The sequence below is a fragment of the Pholcus phalangioides genome, unplaced genomic scaffold (genome assembly GCF_987345545.1).
Source record: "Pholcus phalangioides strain wild (caught in Gottingen) unplaced genomic scaffold, Ppha-v1.0 ptg000039l_1, whole genome shotgun sequence".
Taxonomy (NCBI): domain Eukaryota; kingdom Metazoa; phylum Arthropoda; class Arachnida; order Araneae; family Pholcidae; genus Pholcus; species Pholcus phalangioides.
The window spans coordinates 26125287-26141355 of NW_028301625.1; the positions used below are offsets into that span (position 1 = coordinate 26125287).

The 16069-nt window shown below is 33.3% G+C and overlaps 1 protein-coding gene across 2 annotated transcripts in view; it reads left to right on the top strand.

Annotated features, from left to right (window-relative positions):
- Positions 1–16069, top strand: part of LOC149065766 (acylamino-acid-releasing enzyme-like) — a 104901-nt gene that overhangs the window by 62849 nt on the left and 25983 nt on the right. For both annotated transcript variants that reach the window (XM_089253553.1, XM_089253554.1), the window contains exons 14-16: positions 2390–2504; positions 10150–10230; positions 14555–14635. In XM_089253553.1, coding sequence (XP_089109679.1) covers positions 2390–2504; positions 10150–10230; positions 14555–14635 — 277 coding nt within the window. The remainder of the gene's footprint in view (positions 1–2389; positions 2505–10149; positions 10231–14554; positions 14636–16069) is intronic.

Sequence of the window (16069 nt, forward strand, 5' to 3'; positions counted from 1 at the left end):
AAAATTATTTTTTAGCAAACGGTAAAAAACATGGTCAACATCAGTTTAATCAGTAATTCTGATTCTTGTAACACATTGTTCAAATGAAGAAAAACCATTTAAACAGAATAAATTCATTAATATGTATGTCATTATCATTGAGTAGGTTCACATTCATGTCACCCATATTAACCATATCTGAGGTTTTAAATTTGTTTAAATACAGGTTGTCCATAATTAAAAGACTGTATTTCAAAGTAGCCTACAAGCGAAACCAGTCATCAGAAAAGTGTGAAATTTTGTGGAGGACTTCATGAAGTGATGGGAATTTGTTTCAGGGGGAAAAATTAGTTGCACATGTTGCCACCAGAGGGCGTTTCGCTTTGAATACCTGTAGTAAACATGTAAATTTATGTGATGTCATGCAGCAATTGTTATAAAACCTAGAAACATTCTGGGAATCTTGTTTCGCAATGTGTTTGCTGCTCACAATGATGATAAGTTTACGAGATCGTGCTTTCTTGTTCAAATTCTTTTACCAAAATAGTAATTCTGCAGTAACTGCTCTATGGAAATATTAGTCTTAGAAGGGGATTCAAAAAGTTCCAGTGAACGTTAAAATACTTTCGGTGTATGATAACAAAATTTAAAACCACAAGATCATTGGCTGTTTGTCCTGAAAGAGGAAGAAAACCTGTTTTGATAGGTGCAGTACAGGAGGTTCCATTTCAGGTGGAAGAGGATAGAGCTTCTAATTCTCGTGGCAGCCCTAGTGCAGGTGTGTAGCACAGTCACTGTATAGGCCACGTTGAATTGTCCATAAGACCATGCAGAATATTATCCGTACAAACTTTCACTTGTGTAGCAGTTGCTTCCACATGATTATGATGCTCAACTCCCGGTTTCACTGCAGTTTCTAGCTTGCGTTGAGGTAGATTCAGAATGACCTTGGAATATCCTCTGGACAGACAAAGCACATTTTCACTTGGATGGTGCAATCCACAGCTGTTGAATTTGGGAACCAGGAAATCTGCACACTATCTTAGAGGTTCCGTTGCATTCACCAAAAGTGACAGTGTGGTGTAGATTTGCTGCATCATTTATTCTCTGTCCCTACTTCTACGAGGAGTTATGTTTTACAGGTCCAGTGACATGTTCGATCACCGGGAAGCGATATGCATTGCTGTTAGAGAACAAAATTGTTCCGGCTCTGCAAGCACGGCACTTCCTTGCAGACACAATCTTTATGCAAGATGGGGCTACCCACACATTGCAGTGTGTGTTAAAAATGTTCCTAAAACACGTTTTACAGAAGAACGTGTCATCAGCCGACACTTTCCTAATCTTCCCGGACCTTAATCCATGTGATTTTTGGCTTTGGGGGCATTTAAAGTCTGGTAAGTCGTGACAATCCAAGAACTTTACCTGACCTTAAAGACAGCATTTCACGCCACATGCTGAACATTTCCCCACACACACTTTGGTCAGTTGTGGAACATACCATGTTGCGATTTCACATGGTATATGACAATGATGGCCATTATGTGGAGCATGTTTTGTTGCAGTAACAATTGTAAAAATTGTAAATGTTTGCCCAAATGTGTCATTTCTTAATAAAATGCCCTCTGGTGGCGACATGTGCAACTAATTTTTTCCCTCTGAAACAAATTCCCATCACTTCATGAAATCCTCCACAGAACTTCACAATTTTCTGATGACTGGTTTCGCTTGTAGGTTACTTTAAATTAGGGTCTTTTAATTATGGATGCCCTGAAGATGGCAACTTAATCATTTTTCATTTAAATTTAGGGTTAATTATATTTATTTTCTTTGCATCTTAAGTAACACAGCTAATTGTACAAATGATGTTAATTTTCATTTATTGACGTAGTTAAATATATTCTGCATCACTCACCGTATTTAGCAATCGAAGAATCTAATAGAAAATAAAAAATTTTAGCAGCTTTACACGGGCATGTTTGTAAACAACAGCCACTGTTGCCAACTGAAACAACTTTTTGTTTTTTTCTAGTTTGTCTTTTTTTTTTCTTATTTATTATTTTTTCCTCCTCTCATTTATTATTAGTTTTCAATTTTACTAAATTGTCTAATGTCACATTTTTACTAATTTGTCATTGCCAGTAAGACTCAGTTGGCTTCTTGGTGATTTTATCTTTTTAGTGTATTACTGTTACTTTTTTCTTTTTTTCCTGAATAAAACGTTGATTTGAATTGAAAATTCATAACAGCTAAGGAATGATTTATATTTTAAGCTAATGTTAATGATTAAATTTATTGATTTTATGATTATGAAGGCATTAATAGTGTACTTAGTCTGTTGATTTTTCAAAAAGTTGCAGTTTTTTTTTGCCTGGAGAGACATTTTTACAGTAATTTCTATTGATTTCAGGTGTTTGGTAGAATCCAAATTTTTAATGATGAACTATATGCATCATGGTCTAAATTGGATCCACTTGCTATAAAAAGTCTCCCAATTTCTTGGCATGTATGTGATGTGAATGTTGGTATGTTTTCAAATTTATTTCAAATTACAAAAAAATAAAACATCATTCATATACAAGTACAAAACAACTAAGGAGACAGTCCCATAGTGATTGTTACTATCAAAATGTTTGTGTGTATGTTAAAATTACTACAATAAGTTAGAATTCTTGACAAATAGATAGAAAAATTATAAGTAATGAAACAAAAGTAAAAATATATATTATAAAGAGATAAATGAAAAATAAACAACAGAAAACAAAAGAAAATAAGAGAAAGAAAAGAGAGAAATGTAATTGAATTTAGTATGACAGTAGGCGGTGGCAAGATATATACAATTAGTGTGAATAATAAACATGTAACGGGATTGAAGGTGCTGTGACACTTATGCGATATGAGAACGTGAATCAACATATGCAGAATACAATAATGTACATCCATGTCAATGCAATGCATTTGCAATTGTCTAAATTTTTCTGAACAAAAAGTTGGATGTGTTATTTGACAGAATTTTTTCCTTTTTTTTTATTTAATTCATACATTGAGTTGATAAAGCAGAGGGGGTAAAATGAAAGTTATGTTTAAGAGAAAAGGTCTGAGGATAAAATTAAAATCAATGTCTGGAATTTGAAAATGATGGAACTTAAGATTTTTTTAAACTCGAATGCAGTTGCCTCTTTAATCTCAATGGGAAGGGTATTGTAAAATTTCGGAATGAGAAAACAAATGTTTTGAGAACTAAAGGTAGTGAAGAAGTGGAATTAAGGCAAGCGGATGTGCGGTATGAGTTTGAGGGTAAAGTGTAATTCTGATTTAAGTGTAATAACTGATTCTTCTTAAGTATCATTACTGATCTGTAAAAATATAAATAACGTAGAGGTAGGATCTGGAGTTGATGGAAGAGTTTGTTTGATGGAGTGTTATAATCAGATGTCAATAGCCTGATAGTTTTTTTTTTTGTAGAGACAAAATAGGAGTAATATTAGATACATAATTGCTTCCCCAGACTGATAGACCATACAGTAAATGAAAATGAAACATTGAGTAGTAGTAAGTTAGTAGAAAGGTTTTACTCATGATAGGTTTGAGATGATAAACGTTGTATAACATGAAACTTAATTTAGCTTGTAAATGGTTAATATGAGAAAGCCATTTTAAATTCTGGTCAACATGAATACCAAGGTATTTTACCATATTTGTTTGTTCAAGACGTTGACAGTTGCATGAATTACAATAAAAACAGTTTGGTCATGGAGTGTTATATTCAAGAGATGGAATATTACGTAAACAGAAATTAATGAATTTACTTTTAGAAATGTTTAACTTGAGATTATTATTAATAAACCAGTTTTTTTTTTGAATTGTAATTAGATCACTATTAATTGTTGTGATAAGTGGTTACTCTGTTGCAGTGTAGAGAATGACAGTATCGTTGGCAATTTTAACACTTATTTTAAGATTACATAAGTCATTAATGAATAATAGCGGGCCTAATACAGATCCTTGTGGGACTCCGCTGATAATCTTCATAAAATTACTGAAATGAGCATTACATTTCACTCTTTGAGTTCTGTTAGTAAGATATGAGTGGAAAATGTTAAAACCATTGCCTCTGATACCACAAGAATACAATTTAGAGAGCAGAACTCTGATCGACACTATCAAATGCTTTCCTAATATCTAAGAAAATGCTTAGTTTTTCAAGATGAATCAATATTTTTGTTCACATATTCAGTAAAGTTTAAAAGTGCAGATACAGTGTTTCTTTTTGGTAGAAATCTATTCTGGTTAGAGGAAAATAATTCACTGTGGTTCAAGAAAAAGAGTAAATCCTAATTTTGAGAATCGTCTCAAAAACTTTAGAGGTAGAAGGTAAAATGGAAATAGGTCTATAGTTGCTCAAATAATTAGAATTTCCATTTTTGTAAATAGAAATAACTATTGCTTATTTTAGAGATTCAGGAAATTCCCCCCCCCCTTTTCAATACAATTATTAATTAGAGTTGCCAAAATTTGAAGAATATCGATAGGAAAACTTTTGAAAAGGTTTAGTTATACTGTGAAAACAGGAAGAAGAATTTGGAAGTGATTTAATTATTTTTGATATTTCATGCTGATCAGTAGGCATCAGAAAGACAGATTTGTCATTAGTGTGTATATATTGTTTATTATGTATTGTTTAAAATTATCATTTTGTGCCTTTATGTTCTGAAATATTCATGAAATGGGTATTAAAGTTATTAGCTAGTAATTGGGAGTTTGTTTCTGAGGGCAATATTTTATTTTTGATCTCTGATCCAATTATTTCATTAATAAATTTCCAGCTTTTAGCTGATGTATTGCAGTTAGAAAATTTAGTAGTGTTAAAAAAAAATTTATTTTATTTGACTTTCGAGAAATTATGTTACATTTTTATAAGCTTGTTGAATTGATAAATCATAGATATTTCTAGATTTCAAGTAAAGTTTTTGTTTAATTTTGGTCAAATTGACCAATTCAGGTGTAATCCAAGGCGTGTTATGTTTTTTGTTATTTTCTATATAAAGGTATTTTGTATGATTATTAATTACAGTTTCGAGTTTAAAGATGAATTGATCAAAATTCAGCCTTTGAGTATTTTTTGTAAGCGCAAAACTGTAATTTTGAAGATATGATAAAATTCTGGTGAGATCTATTTTTTTATTTTTTTTTACCATTAGCAGGTTTAAGATTAGACAAAAAACTTTAACTTACAAGAGATTGGATAGTGATCAGTCAGAGTAGTGAATATAGCTGAAGAAATTTCATCGATTTTAATTGAGCAGCGAATAAATATGTTTATCTGTTAAATATTATTATATATATTATATTAATATTATTAAATCAATGCACGAATATGAATGTGGCTGTAACATTGAAAATTAAAGAAGTGAAGCCGTGACTAGATAGCATATCCAAATAATCAGAATGAGTACTGTATTTAGTATTTAAGATGTCAATGTTAATATCTCCTATCAAAACTACACATCTCTGTAGTTTTAAGGATTTTTTGTTCTTGAACTATAATCAGTTCACCAGTAAGCATTGAAAACCATCAAGTTCTAAAAATTTGAGAGATTTAAGTGTGTAAACAAAAATTCCCCCAGAGTTGTACTTTCTACAACACGTTAATAAATTATCATCAGTTAGTGTATAAAAGTTAATTTCATCCTCATAGACCCAAACCTCTGATAGCAGCAAAATATGAATATATTTCAATGATTGATTCAATAAAACAAGAAGTTGGTCAAAATTTTTCCTAACACTTTGTATGTTAAAATGAACTATATTTATCGAGAAAAATTTGTCATCGGAATGATTATGAATAAGCAAAAAATTATTAAATTCCTCCAGGGTGCTGATATTATGATATTTCAAAATCCAACAGCATCCAGAAGGAAATTTGACAAGATTCCAATTCAAATAGTGTATGGATGTAGCAAAATTTGTAAATATGGCAGAAGTGTTGTGAGGCCGGATCACGACAAAATCAAATAAGAAAAGATGAAAATAAACAATATACATTGAGTATACTGAAATGACATTATTACGTTGTTCCGCAATTGAATTTTAATTATTTATTAAACTTCAAAACAATTAAGCTTCATACAAACAAAATATAAATGTATCATTTTAATTGCTTAACCTGTGATGTCGGTCGTTATATAGGAAATCAATAAAACAAAAAAAAACAAATTCATATTACGGAAAGGATCATATTAAAAAGCCGCTCAAATAGAAATTATAATAACAGGTAGGATAATCTCACTAAAAGCCGCTCAATATATAAAAAAAAGCACAACACTCACCCACCATCATCCCCTCCCTTTGGAAGCACCCTGTGGCAGGAAAATTCTTATATTCTAATTCATTACATTTTTAAATTGAATTTCCAAGCAATTTGGCTCGGTCCGGGTGGGAAGGGCTGGACCTCCCTACCCTAAAAGTTCCCGCCAAGAAGTGTGCGATACTTAGTAGTTAATGTGACTGTAGTCACTAAGTGAAAAATACAACAAGTCAGTAAATAAACTTCTAAAGGCTTTCGCCGAAGATAAGAAATAAAGACAGGCCTCAGCCAAAAGAGAAAATAATGTTCAATTCTATGATTCATTAAAAGGAATTAAAAATACTAAATAGTGGGAAAATGCTCTCACGACAGAAGTGAGAGGGCGATTTTGGAAACTAAAGTTTTTGAACAAATTCATATATTAATTATTGTATTTAGGACATAAACACAGGAATTATATGAGCAGTTAAACAATTTATTTATAATTTCATCAGCGATGTTTTGGACAAAATCGGAGTGCATCCAGAGTGTACATTCTTATACTAGGGCTTTTATACATGTTCATTAATGCAATTTAGATCATCAAGATTACTAATTTTGTACACCCTAGAGTCCTCCAATTGTCTTAAATATATTTTTTCATTTCTCGTCCAACAAAACTTAAAATTATTTTCAGTTTTAAATTTCTTTGCAAAATAAAATACCTGTTTAACAAATAGTACCAAGTGCTCGTTGAAATAAATTGGGTTAGGTCTGAGTCGATCATTTATTTCAGATGCACAAATCTTAGATTTACGATTGGTGTTGTAGAAGATGTCATGGGATTTTTTGGTCTTGAACTGCATAATGATAGGCTTGATCTTAACTTTACTCCCTGTTGGAGCAGGATGAATTACATTAACGTCGGGTTCTAAGTCAATAATATCAAGATTTTGCAGGATCCTTGACTTGACTTCATCTAAATTCTCATTTTCAATTTCTGGAAGACTGGCAATTTCAATGTTGATCGTTTCAAGTATTGTTGGAGATCAGCTATATCAATTTGAAGGTTCATTGGGATTTCATCATTCAATCATTTGAGATTTTAAAGCACTGTTTTCCACTTCTGGTGATGACATTTTGTTGTTGTAATCTTGTATTTCTGATCGCTGATTTTCAACTATTGCTTTCAGTGAGGTTAGTTCCTGGGATTGAATTGAAAATTGATGTGTCATGAGACTGATAAGCGACTGGATGTGTTTTTCAAAGATGGAGGAGATATATAAAATGAATTCAGTAGATTCTTGTGACAAAGGACCTATCGTTTCACTCACAGTATCACAGATGTTCAGCTACAGGTTGAAATCGGTTCGATGACAGTTTCTTGATCAAAAGGGTTAATAATAAATGACTCACTTTGCATTTCAGGTTTACGGATATCGCCCTCTGGCATACTGGTTGAAGTGTTGCTTTGTTCATTAGATACACATTTAACACACACCCAGTTGGCTTACGGCTTTTGGCAATTTTGTGAAAAGTTTTCTCATTATAACCAGCGCAATAGAAGTGATAACATGCCTCACATTTAATACAGACAATTTTTTTATCCTCAACTATGATGTTTCCTTCACATTGAATGCATGAACCTGATGTTGGATTCATGTTTTCTTTAAACAGACAGTTAACTCACCTATTATATCTTTTAAATTTAATTCACTTTATTGTTCGAACGTTTTGTTGAAATTTTGAAATAAAAAATAACTTGGAAAAAAAAAATTGTTTAGGTAAACAAGATGTCACATCTAGAAAGCTCAGCAGCCTCCTTTTGTTTTGTCTATCAAAGTAAAAAAAAATTCAAGTACAGTGGATACCTCAGCTAACAAAGATAATTTGTTCTAGAATTATATTCGTTAGTCAAAATCTTTGTTAACCGAAACATAATTTCCCATAGATTATGAATATAATAATGAATATGAATATAATAAATAATAGGGCAGGCCATTTAATTTTTTCCGGGTTCTGCCTAAAATGTGAAAATGCGTTTCATAAAACACCTAGAAGCACTGTTAAAAAGACAAAAACTGACCAAAGTCTGAGATGAACAGCAAAACAATTGGATAAATGAGAATTTAAGGGAAGTTTAGTACTGAAAATTTTTTATTTTATATACCCCATAGCTGACCACATCACATAGGGGCTATGTGATGTGGTCAGCTGATTTTTGTCTCCATACATGCATATGGAAGAGATAAGCTTCTAGAATGTCCAGACTGGTCAACTTGTTACTAACAGTTTTGAAAATGCCCAATTCCAGGCTCTCCTTTTTTATGCACTTTTGTAGGCTCAATTTTTTTATTTCACATGAAATGGTCCAAAAACTTTCTGACAGAAAAGTGAGAATAACTTTTGAGGCGAAAATGATCTAATCAATATCGAGTGCCACAACTCCAATCATGATTGATGTAAAAATTCAGCTCACAACATGGCAGCATTATATTAACGTATGCATCAATGTCAACAAAAATATTCATGAGCCAAATCTGTATACATTCATTGAGGTAGAAATATCGCAAAAAAAATATTCATTAACAGAAGTGTTCGTTAGCCAGGGTATCACTGTATTTGAACAGTTATAAACAGTTCATTTACAACACATCACATGCTAATGTGATAAGAGGGGCACTTTATTGTTTATGTCCATAAGATCTCCTAGTATTTCATGAGACAGACAGATTTTTCCCACATTATCTGGCTCTTGGAAGGGGCAGGCATCCCCATTGTCCCCCTTGGGATCTGCACTTAATAATGGTTTGAAGTGAGAGCCACAGCAGCACTTTATCAAATTTAGTTCTTTCTGCAGAAGAGACATTGACTATACTGTTTCTTTGTTTTTCATTTCAATTCTTAGTCCTCAAAGGTTGAATAATTACTTTATTATAATTTTGTACATTAGAGATGAGAAGTGTGCGACACAGTGAGCGATGAAAAGCATTTTAAATACACAATAAAATGTATCTTTTAAATACGCAATAAAATTATTTAAACAAAATGACCAATAGTTGAGGTTTTTATTTGTTAAAATGAAGATTTTTCAAGCCAATTCAAGCATGCCAACACAGTAATAAGTTGCCGAAACATTGCAACTTCTCATCTTTAATATCTTGATATCTTAAATTATAGTAATCAAGAATTTTTCACAAATGACTTAAAAGCTGGTTCTACATTTCACTAATTGGGTGTTTTGTCACACAGGACTGTATAAAGAGTTTATATTTTTTTTAATGTGGCCTCTCAAAAAAATTATAGCATTTTAAGAAACCGCATGTCATTTGAAAACTTTTTGTAATTACATAAATTAAATCAAATTTTATTGAAGTATGAAAAGTCAATGGTTTGAGAGAGTCCTATAGACAAATGATTTGAAATATTCTGTATAGTGTATATGCTGGGGATGATGTAATGAATAGTCTGACATGACCACATATATGCTACAAAGAAGAAATATGACTGCTTCTCTATAGCATATTTTTATCCACACTGATCCAGAAGGCAAGATGTCATGGGTTTGATACCCCATAGACATGGCCCCCCGGGGGGGGCAGCCAGGGCTCCAGCCCTCGGACCTGATGATTCTCATCATTTGTTGTTTTTTCACACTACAAGTTCATCATAAAAGGGCCGTTAAGGTCTGGTTGGGGGGTAATAATATTGCACAAAAAAGTAGAGAGTGACATCATCTATATATAAAAGTAATCTATTTAATTTCTTTCTGCATGGAACTGACTAGTTTTTGAAATAGCATGAAAAGTAAAGTGCCTAAAATATGTATTATATATGCTTATTTTTTTCATGTGAATTAATATAGATTTTTTTCAATTTTACAGTTTCTCAATGTTTTGAGTTTATATTTATAACCCCTGAGGATGCACGATTGGCTAAGCCAGCTTTAATTGTTTGGCCTCATGGTAATATATACTTTATATATTATAATCATTACAGCAATTTATACACAGGGTTGTGTCTGAATTCATGGCCCAAACATGAGAGTATGATGAAATGAAACCTACCAATATTTATTATAGAATATCAGTTGCAAACCCAGTGAGGCATTGAAATTAATGAAAGACACAAAGGTTTCAGAGTGACATTTTACATTATAACCAATGAATTGCTGAGGATTAAAATCAGTGGTGGGATTCAAATAATTTGACAACTGGTTCTTTGTGAATTGGTTTTCGAATTGATTGTACATTGAAAACACACTGGGCAGCTGCCTATGTGCCTACATGAGAGATTAGGGGCCATTCAGGCATTACTTCAGCATTGGTGGGGGGGGGGATTTCTAATTTGCTGACTTTTGATGACAAGGGGGAGAGGTGGGAGTTCAAATGATGCTTACATCACCAACCACCCTTTATAAAAGTATGAAATATTCTTTATGATATCTTTACTAGCGAAACCAAAGTGAGAGTCAACAAGAAAAATCTTTCCCTAGTTTGTGAGCACCTAATTAACATTCCCATCAATAAGTCCTCTATAGACTGCCCCCATCCTGTCTTACTTATAGGGGGAGGATATACGCTGAACTGTTGTGTCCACTCTGAGGCACAAAAATTTCATTCCGGAAAAATTTTAGTTACCACCCATCAAAAAGCACTTAAATCAACAGAAATTGATTAAAATACTATATAAAAGGTATTTTCTTTTAATATTTTAATTTTTTTCCTTAATTTGTGGTCATCTTGGATGTGGGAGCACGAGCCTTTCTATGCCCTTTTCCCACACATGGGCCTCCATTGTCATTGACTAGTTAACATCTCTGGACTGTAGAGAAACCACAATGAAGAAGGCAAGAGCTTAGTGCTTGGTACTTTGCACCAACTAGCAACAGCAATCGATCTATACTACTACATTAATTAATGCTTGAAACTGAAAACAAGCTACAAATATAGTGTGCTCGGTCTGTAATCATGTAAAAAATGATCCCCTTGCATACATGGGTAACTTCATACTACAGCAGTCTCAGACAATGGTGGTCAGACTCACTATGAACCTATATTCTCTATGGGCACAATCCCAATCAGGGAGATGTAAGCAAGATTGACCTTTGTAGGGGGCACAAAAGGCGAGGTGGTGGGGCGCAAGGAATTTCTCTTAAAGAGAAATTTTGAGTTATTAGCCTTCAAATAGCATTGAAATTAATAGAAATTGTGGTTATAATTACATATAAAAAGGTATTCTCTTTCGATGCTTCAACTTTTTAAAAAAATAATTTTCATTAAAAATGAATTTTTGATCGTCTGGGGAGGGGGAATGACACAAGTCCCCTATGCCCCTCCCTCATGTAAGCCTCTGATCCCAATGTGTGGTAGGAAGGCGGGTCAGAGCTGACAAAGGGCAGGAGAGGTCAAAAATCTGCTGACATAATACTTGAATGACTGACCTTTTAGGGACTTTCAAGTCTCAAAAAGTCATGAAATCTAAGCGAAGGTCAGATTTTTTATTTTATTCTTGAGAGAATGCTTTTCAATTTCCCCCCTAATCTAAGCTTTTGAAGATGTGACATTCAATGTTTTTTCTCTTAAGTTTTAGTTCACATTTTTACCATGTTTATCTGTCTTAGGTAGTGCCACCAAAGCACAAACATACTACTCCATTGAAGGGAAATGACGGAAAAGTAACACAAATAACAATCTTCAGGGTACGAACATAGTGCAGGCAGGTTTTTTTTATTCCAACAGTTGGCACCAATCAGAGTGTGAAAATGTGCAGCTGGAAATCTGCTTACAGTGTACACACCCTCTACTGTGCTTCTCTGTGTGGGTGAATGGCACACTGACTGTCGGTATTGGATAATCTGCCTGTGCTATATTTGTACCTTTGCACAATGATTTCTGTTCTCATAAGCAACGTTCCTTCTAATTTTTTGTTTTATTTTGCCAGTATGTGGTAATGCAATCTGTAAAAAATTGGTATGGTCTTGCAAATTATATTTAGAGCGGTATTTTCTTCTTCTGACATGCATCACTGCCTGGCAATGAGCGTTAATTCAGGCCAAAAACTGTTGATTGTCAAACTGATGGAACAAACTGCTCAATCACTCACACCTCTCTGTTCAACAGTATTCTAGGCTACTTTGCTCTATTTTGAGTCCACTATTGCTACACATCGCAGCACTTCACAACACAACACAGGTGGTGTGGACATGGCTTCATATAGATTAATAACGTGTTCAGTAGTTTTGCATGTGCAGGACACGTTTTCAGTGTGCTTGAACGTGTCCATAGAGGTTGTATAGAAAATTTTGTTGTAGGTGTTGAAGGAGGTCTGATATGACGAAAACAGTGGGGGTCTAGGGTTGCCTGACATCTGTATATGCGACTCCCAAGAGCATACACTGGGATGTATTGCATTGAATATTTATGAATTACTGAGGCAACCTCACAAAACACAAAGTCGCTTGGGGGTGACAGGTGGTGATTTTCCCTGTTCATTCAAAAAATTGTATTATTAGCATAAGTGGGTTTGCGAATTCTGTATCTGCTTATGCTTGTGGGGGGGGGGGGAAGAGGCTACTTAATACACCCTGTATTGCTGTATTGTTATATACAATATTATCCATATAGATGGTATTCGATGAAAGTTTCTCTTTAAAATATTGCCATATAACTGAAACCAATCTGATTGGAAAATAAACAAAATCATTCCAATTCACAAATCTGGACCTCTTACCAATCCCCTCAATTTAAGACCTATTTCAATTACTTCATCTTGTTGTAAGAATCTTGAGCATATCCATAGCAAAGAAAAACCGCCCCCACCTCAACTCCAACTTTTTCTTCCCTAATCAACATGGCTTTAGGCGATCACTCTTCTTTTCCTCTCAATTTTAGACCCTTTTATCCCTCTCAGGAGCAATCGATAAAAACTTACACACTGATGTCATTTTCTTAGATTTCTCACAAAAGCATATGATAAAGTCCCCCACGACACAAATTATTTCTTAAACATACTACACTTTGCTTGAACATTCAATTGTTTAACTCGATAGAAGCCTTCCTAAAATACAGTAGACAATATATCCATTTCAAAGACTTCAACTTTCCATCGACCACCATAAATTCTTTGACCCCACAGGGACAGATAATTTCCATGCTTTTGTTCTTAATATATATTAACGATCTCACAGAAACCCTCAACTGTACCACTAGATTTTTTGCTGATTGTGTTATCTACCATACCATAAATCACAAGTCAGATGAAGAAATTCTCCAACATAATCTCAATTCCATCTCTCAATGGGCCTTCACATGGCAAATGCCTCTCAACATTACAAAAACGGTTCTCATAAGAGTTTCACGTAAACTTTTTCATTAATATGAATTGTGTCTACAGTTCAAAATGTTATTGTATTTTCTTGATACAGCAATATTCTTTACTAAAATAAATCCCTTTATAACACTATTTTTTAAGATATTTTGAAATCGCTGCAACAATATTTCCTTATATAAATTTGCTAAATATTACTTTCTATATATTTTTCAATTCTTAATTAGTTTTTTCCCCGAGGGCATCTAATAACATCAGTAACTTCATTAACACTTTTAGGGGAAGCACAACGTGCCCACTGCAAGTGTTAATGACGTTTGCAATGAAGCTACTTTTTTTAAGTAGTACACACAAAAGTGTAATGCATTAAACTTCTATACTAGGGCAAGACATTTATTAATTAGATATTTACATTTACTAATTTTACTTTATTAATTAGATAATCATAATTTTTTTGCTGCAAATAAATACTTATAAGTGCATTTTCTTTTAGTGCTCTAACAATGCCAACAACAGCATAAATTTGTTAGCGCATGATGGTAATGTTATTTCTTGATGTAACGATAATCTCACTTCCATTATATTTTTTCTTGATCCACAGAGTGCCATTATAACGAAGTTACACTATAAATGAGAATTGCCCAAGATTAACATGTACACCAGCTGTTTACTCTGTATAGAAACCATCATTGATAAAAAGATTTCTTATTAAAAGTGATGGTCCAGAGGAATTTTCATTTCAAAATGCCTATCTACAACTGCAACAGACAGTTTTTAATAACTAATTGCTTTCTGATAGCTTAATTCTAGTTGAAATTTTAAATGATGTACTAACCCATTATCATTTAAGTTTTTTTTATAAATTCTGGTGGGAAGTATTCTATGAATGTATGCATCTTCATTTTTTTGTGTTCAAACAGTGATTCATCTCATTCTCACATTCTTTGTTTATGTTTGTAGGTGGTCCTCACACAGCATTCACAACTGAATTCAATGTGCTCTTGACATGTTTTGTTCTTCAAGGTTTCAGTGTGTGTTTAGGTTCGTACAAACATTTTTGTGCTTCATGCTTATTGATATTGAAGAATGGGACAGCATAATCTTTTAGGTTCTTATGTCACTTGATGACCAAAAGAGAGCTATTGCTTTTTATCTCTTTGCTGCAAGCTAAAGCTCTTTACTTAGTGTTGGACCAGGAAATAAACATTTCTGAGAAGACCAGGAGGAAGAATAACCATCTGTAGCAATTATTGTGACATCCCTTGAGTGCAGTGATACCTCAGCTTACGAATTTTTTGGCTAACAAACATTTTTGTTAATATGGACACGCGTGTTAATATAAAACAGCTGTGTTGTGAGCTAAATTTTCATGCTGATCATCATCAGAATTACTATCACTAGAGCCTGTTAACTCATTTCCACCTTGTAATCTTTTTCCTGGTCTACCACCATTTCTCTTTCTATAATTTTTTTGAATCATTTTATGCAAGATGAAAGAAGCTTATTTTTACTATCTGCATGTATCGGACACAGAAATGAATTGACCAAATCACAAATGGATGGGAACACCTTTGAACTTGACTGGATTGTGCCAACACCAGCTTTAGCAGACTGAAGCTTGTGTTGGTTGTGTACATTAGTGTAAAATAGAAAGATCTTCAGTATCTCTCATCTTCCTGTAGATTCTCATTTGCCCAATTTTGAAGCTTTCATATTAGCTTTTGGTCAGTTTGCCTTTTTTTATAGTGTTCCTTAGTGTTTTAAAAACTCATCTTTAAATTTTGGGCAGAACCTGTAACAAATCAAACAATTTTCTTTAGAAACCTAGAAATCACATTTCTGCTAATGAATGTGATTCCGGAATGAATCATCTTTATTAGCCAAGGTATCACTGTACTTAAATCATGGGATTTAAAATGAACTTCAGTGGGCACCTACCAAGTTTGGAGGAATGGACCTTCCTTCCCTCAAAAGAAAAAAAATCTGGCTTGCCCTGCCATGTTTCTAATCACAAATTTATTTAGTTATCAAGCATTGCAAGGCTACTCACTGCCCTCATATCTGGTTGAATAAAATGTTTGTTACTATGTATTTTTAGAAAATGTCTATTGAACGCAGTTATTTAATATGAATTATTTTTGAAGTATTTTTATTCCAACTTCTCTTGGAAAAAGCTTCAGACAGTTGTATATTTATTATGCACTAAAAAATTCAGATGTCTTTTAGCATATAATCCAATGAATTTTATAATGTCAAGTACTATAAAAGTGACATGTCCAGTTTTCAGCCTTCATATTTTTTTCATGCCCCATTTTGCAAGGGGTCCTCCTTTGTTCATGTCCCCAGTCTAGCATCTTTGTGAAATGGACAGTGTCAGAAGTCTGGGTGATGTTCAATGTGGCTGGCTACTTCTTGAAAACGCTAGACTTTGGACTTGAACAGTAACATATATATACAATATTTTAAACAAAATAA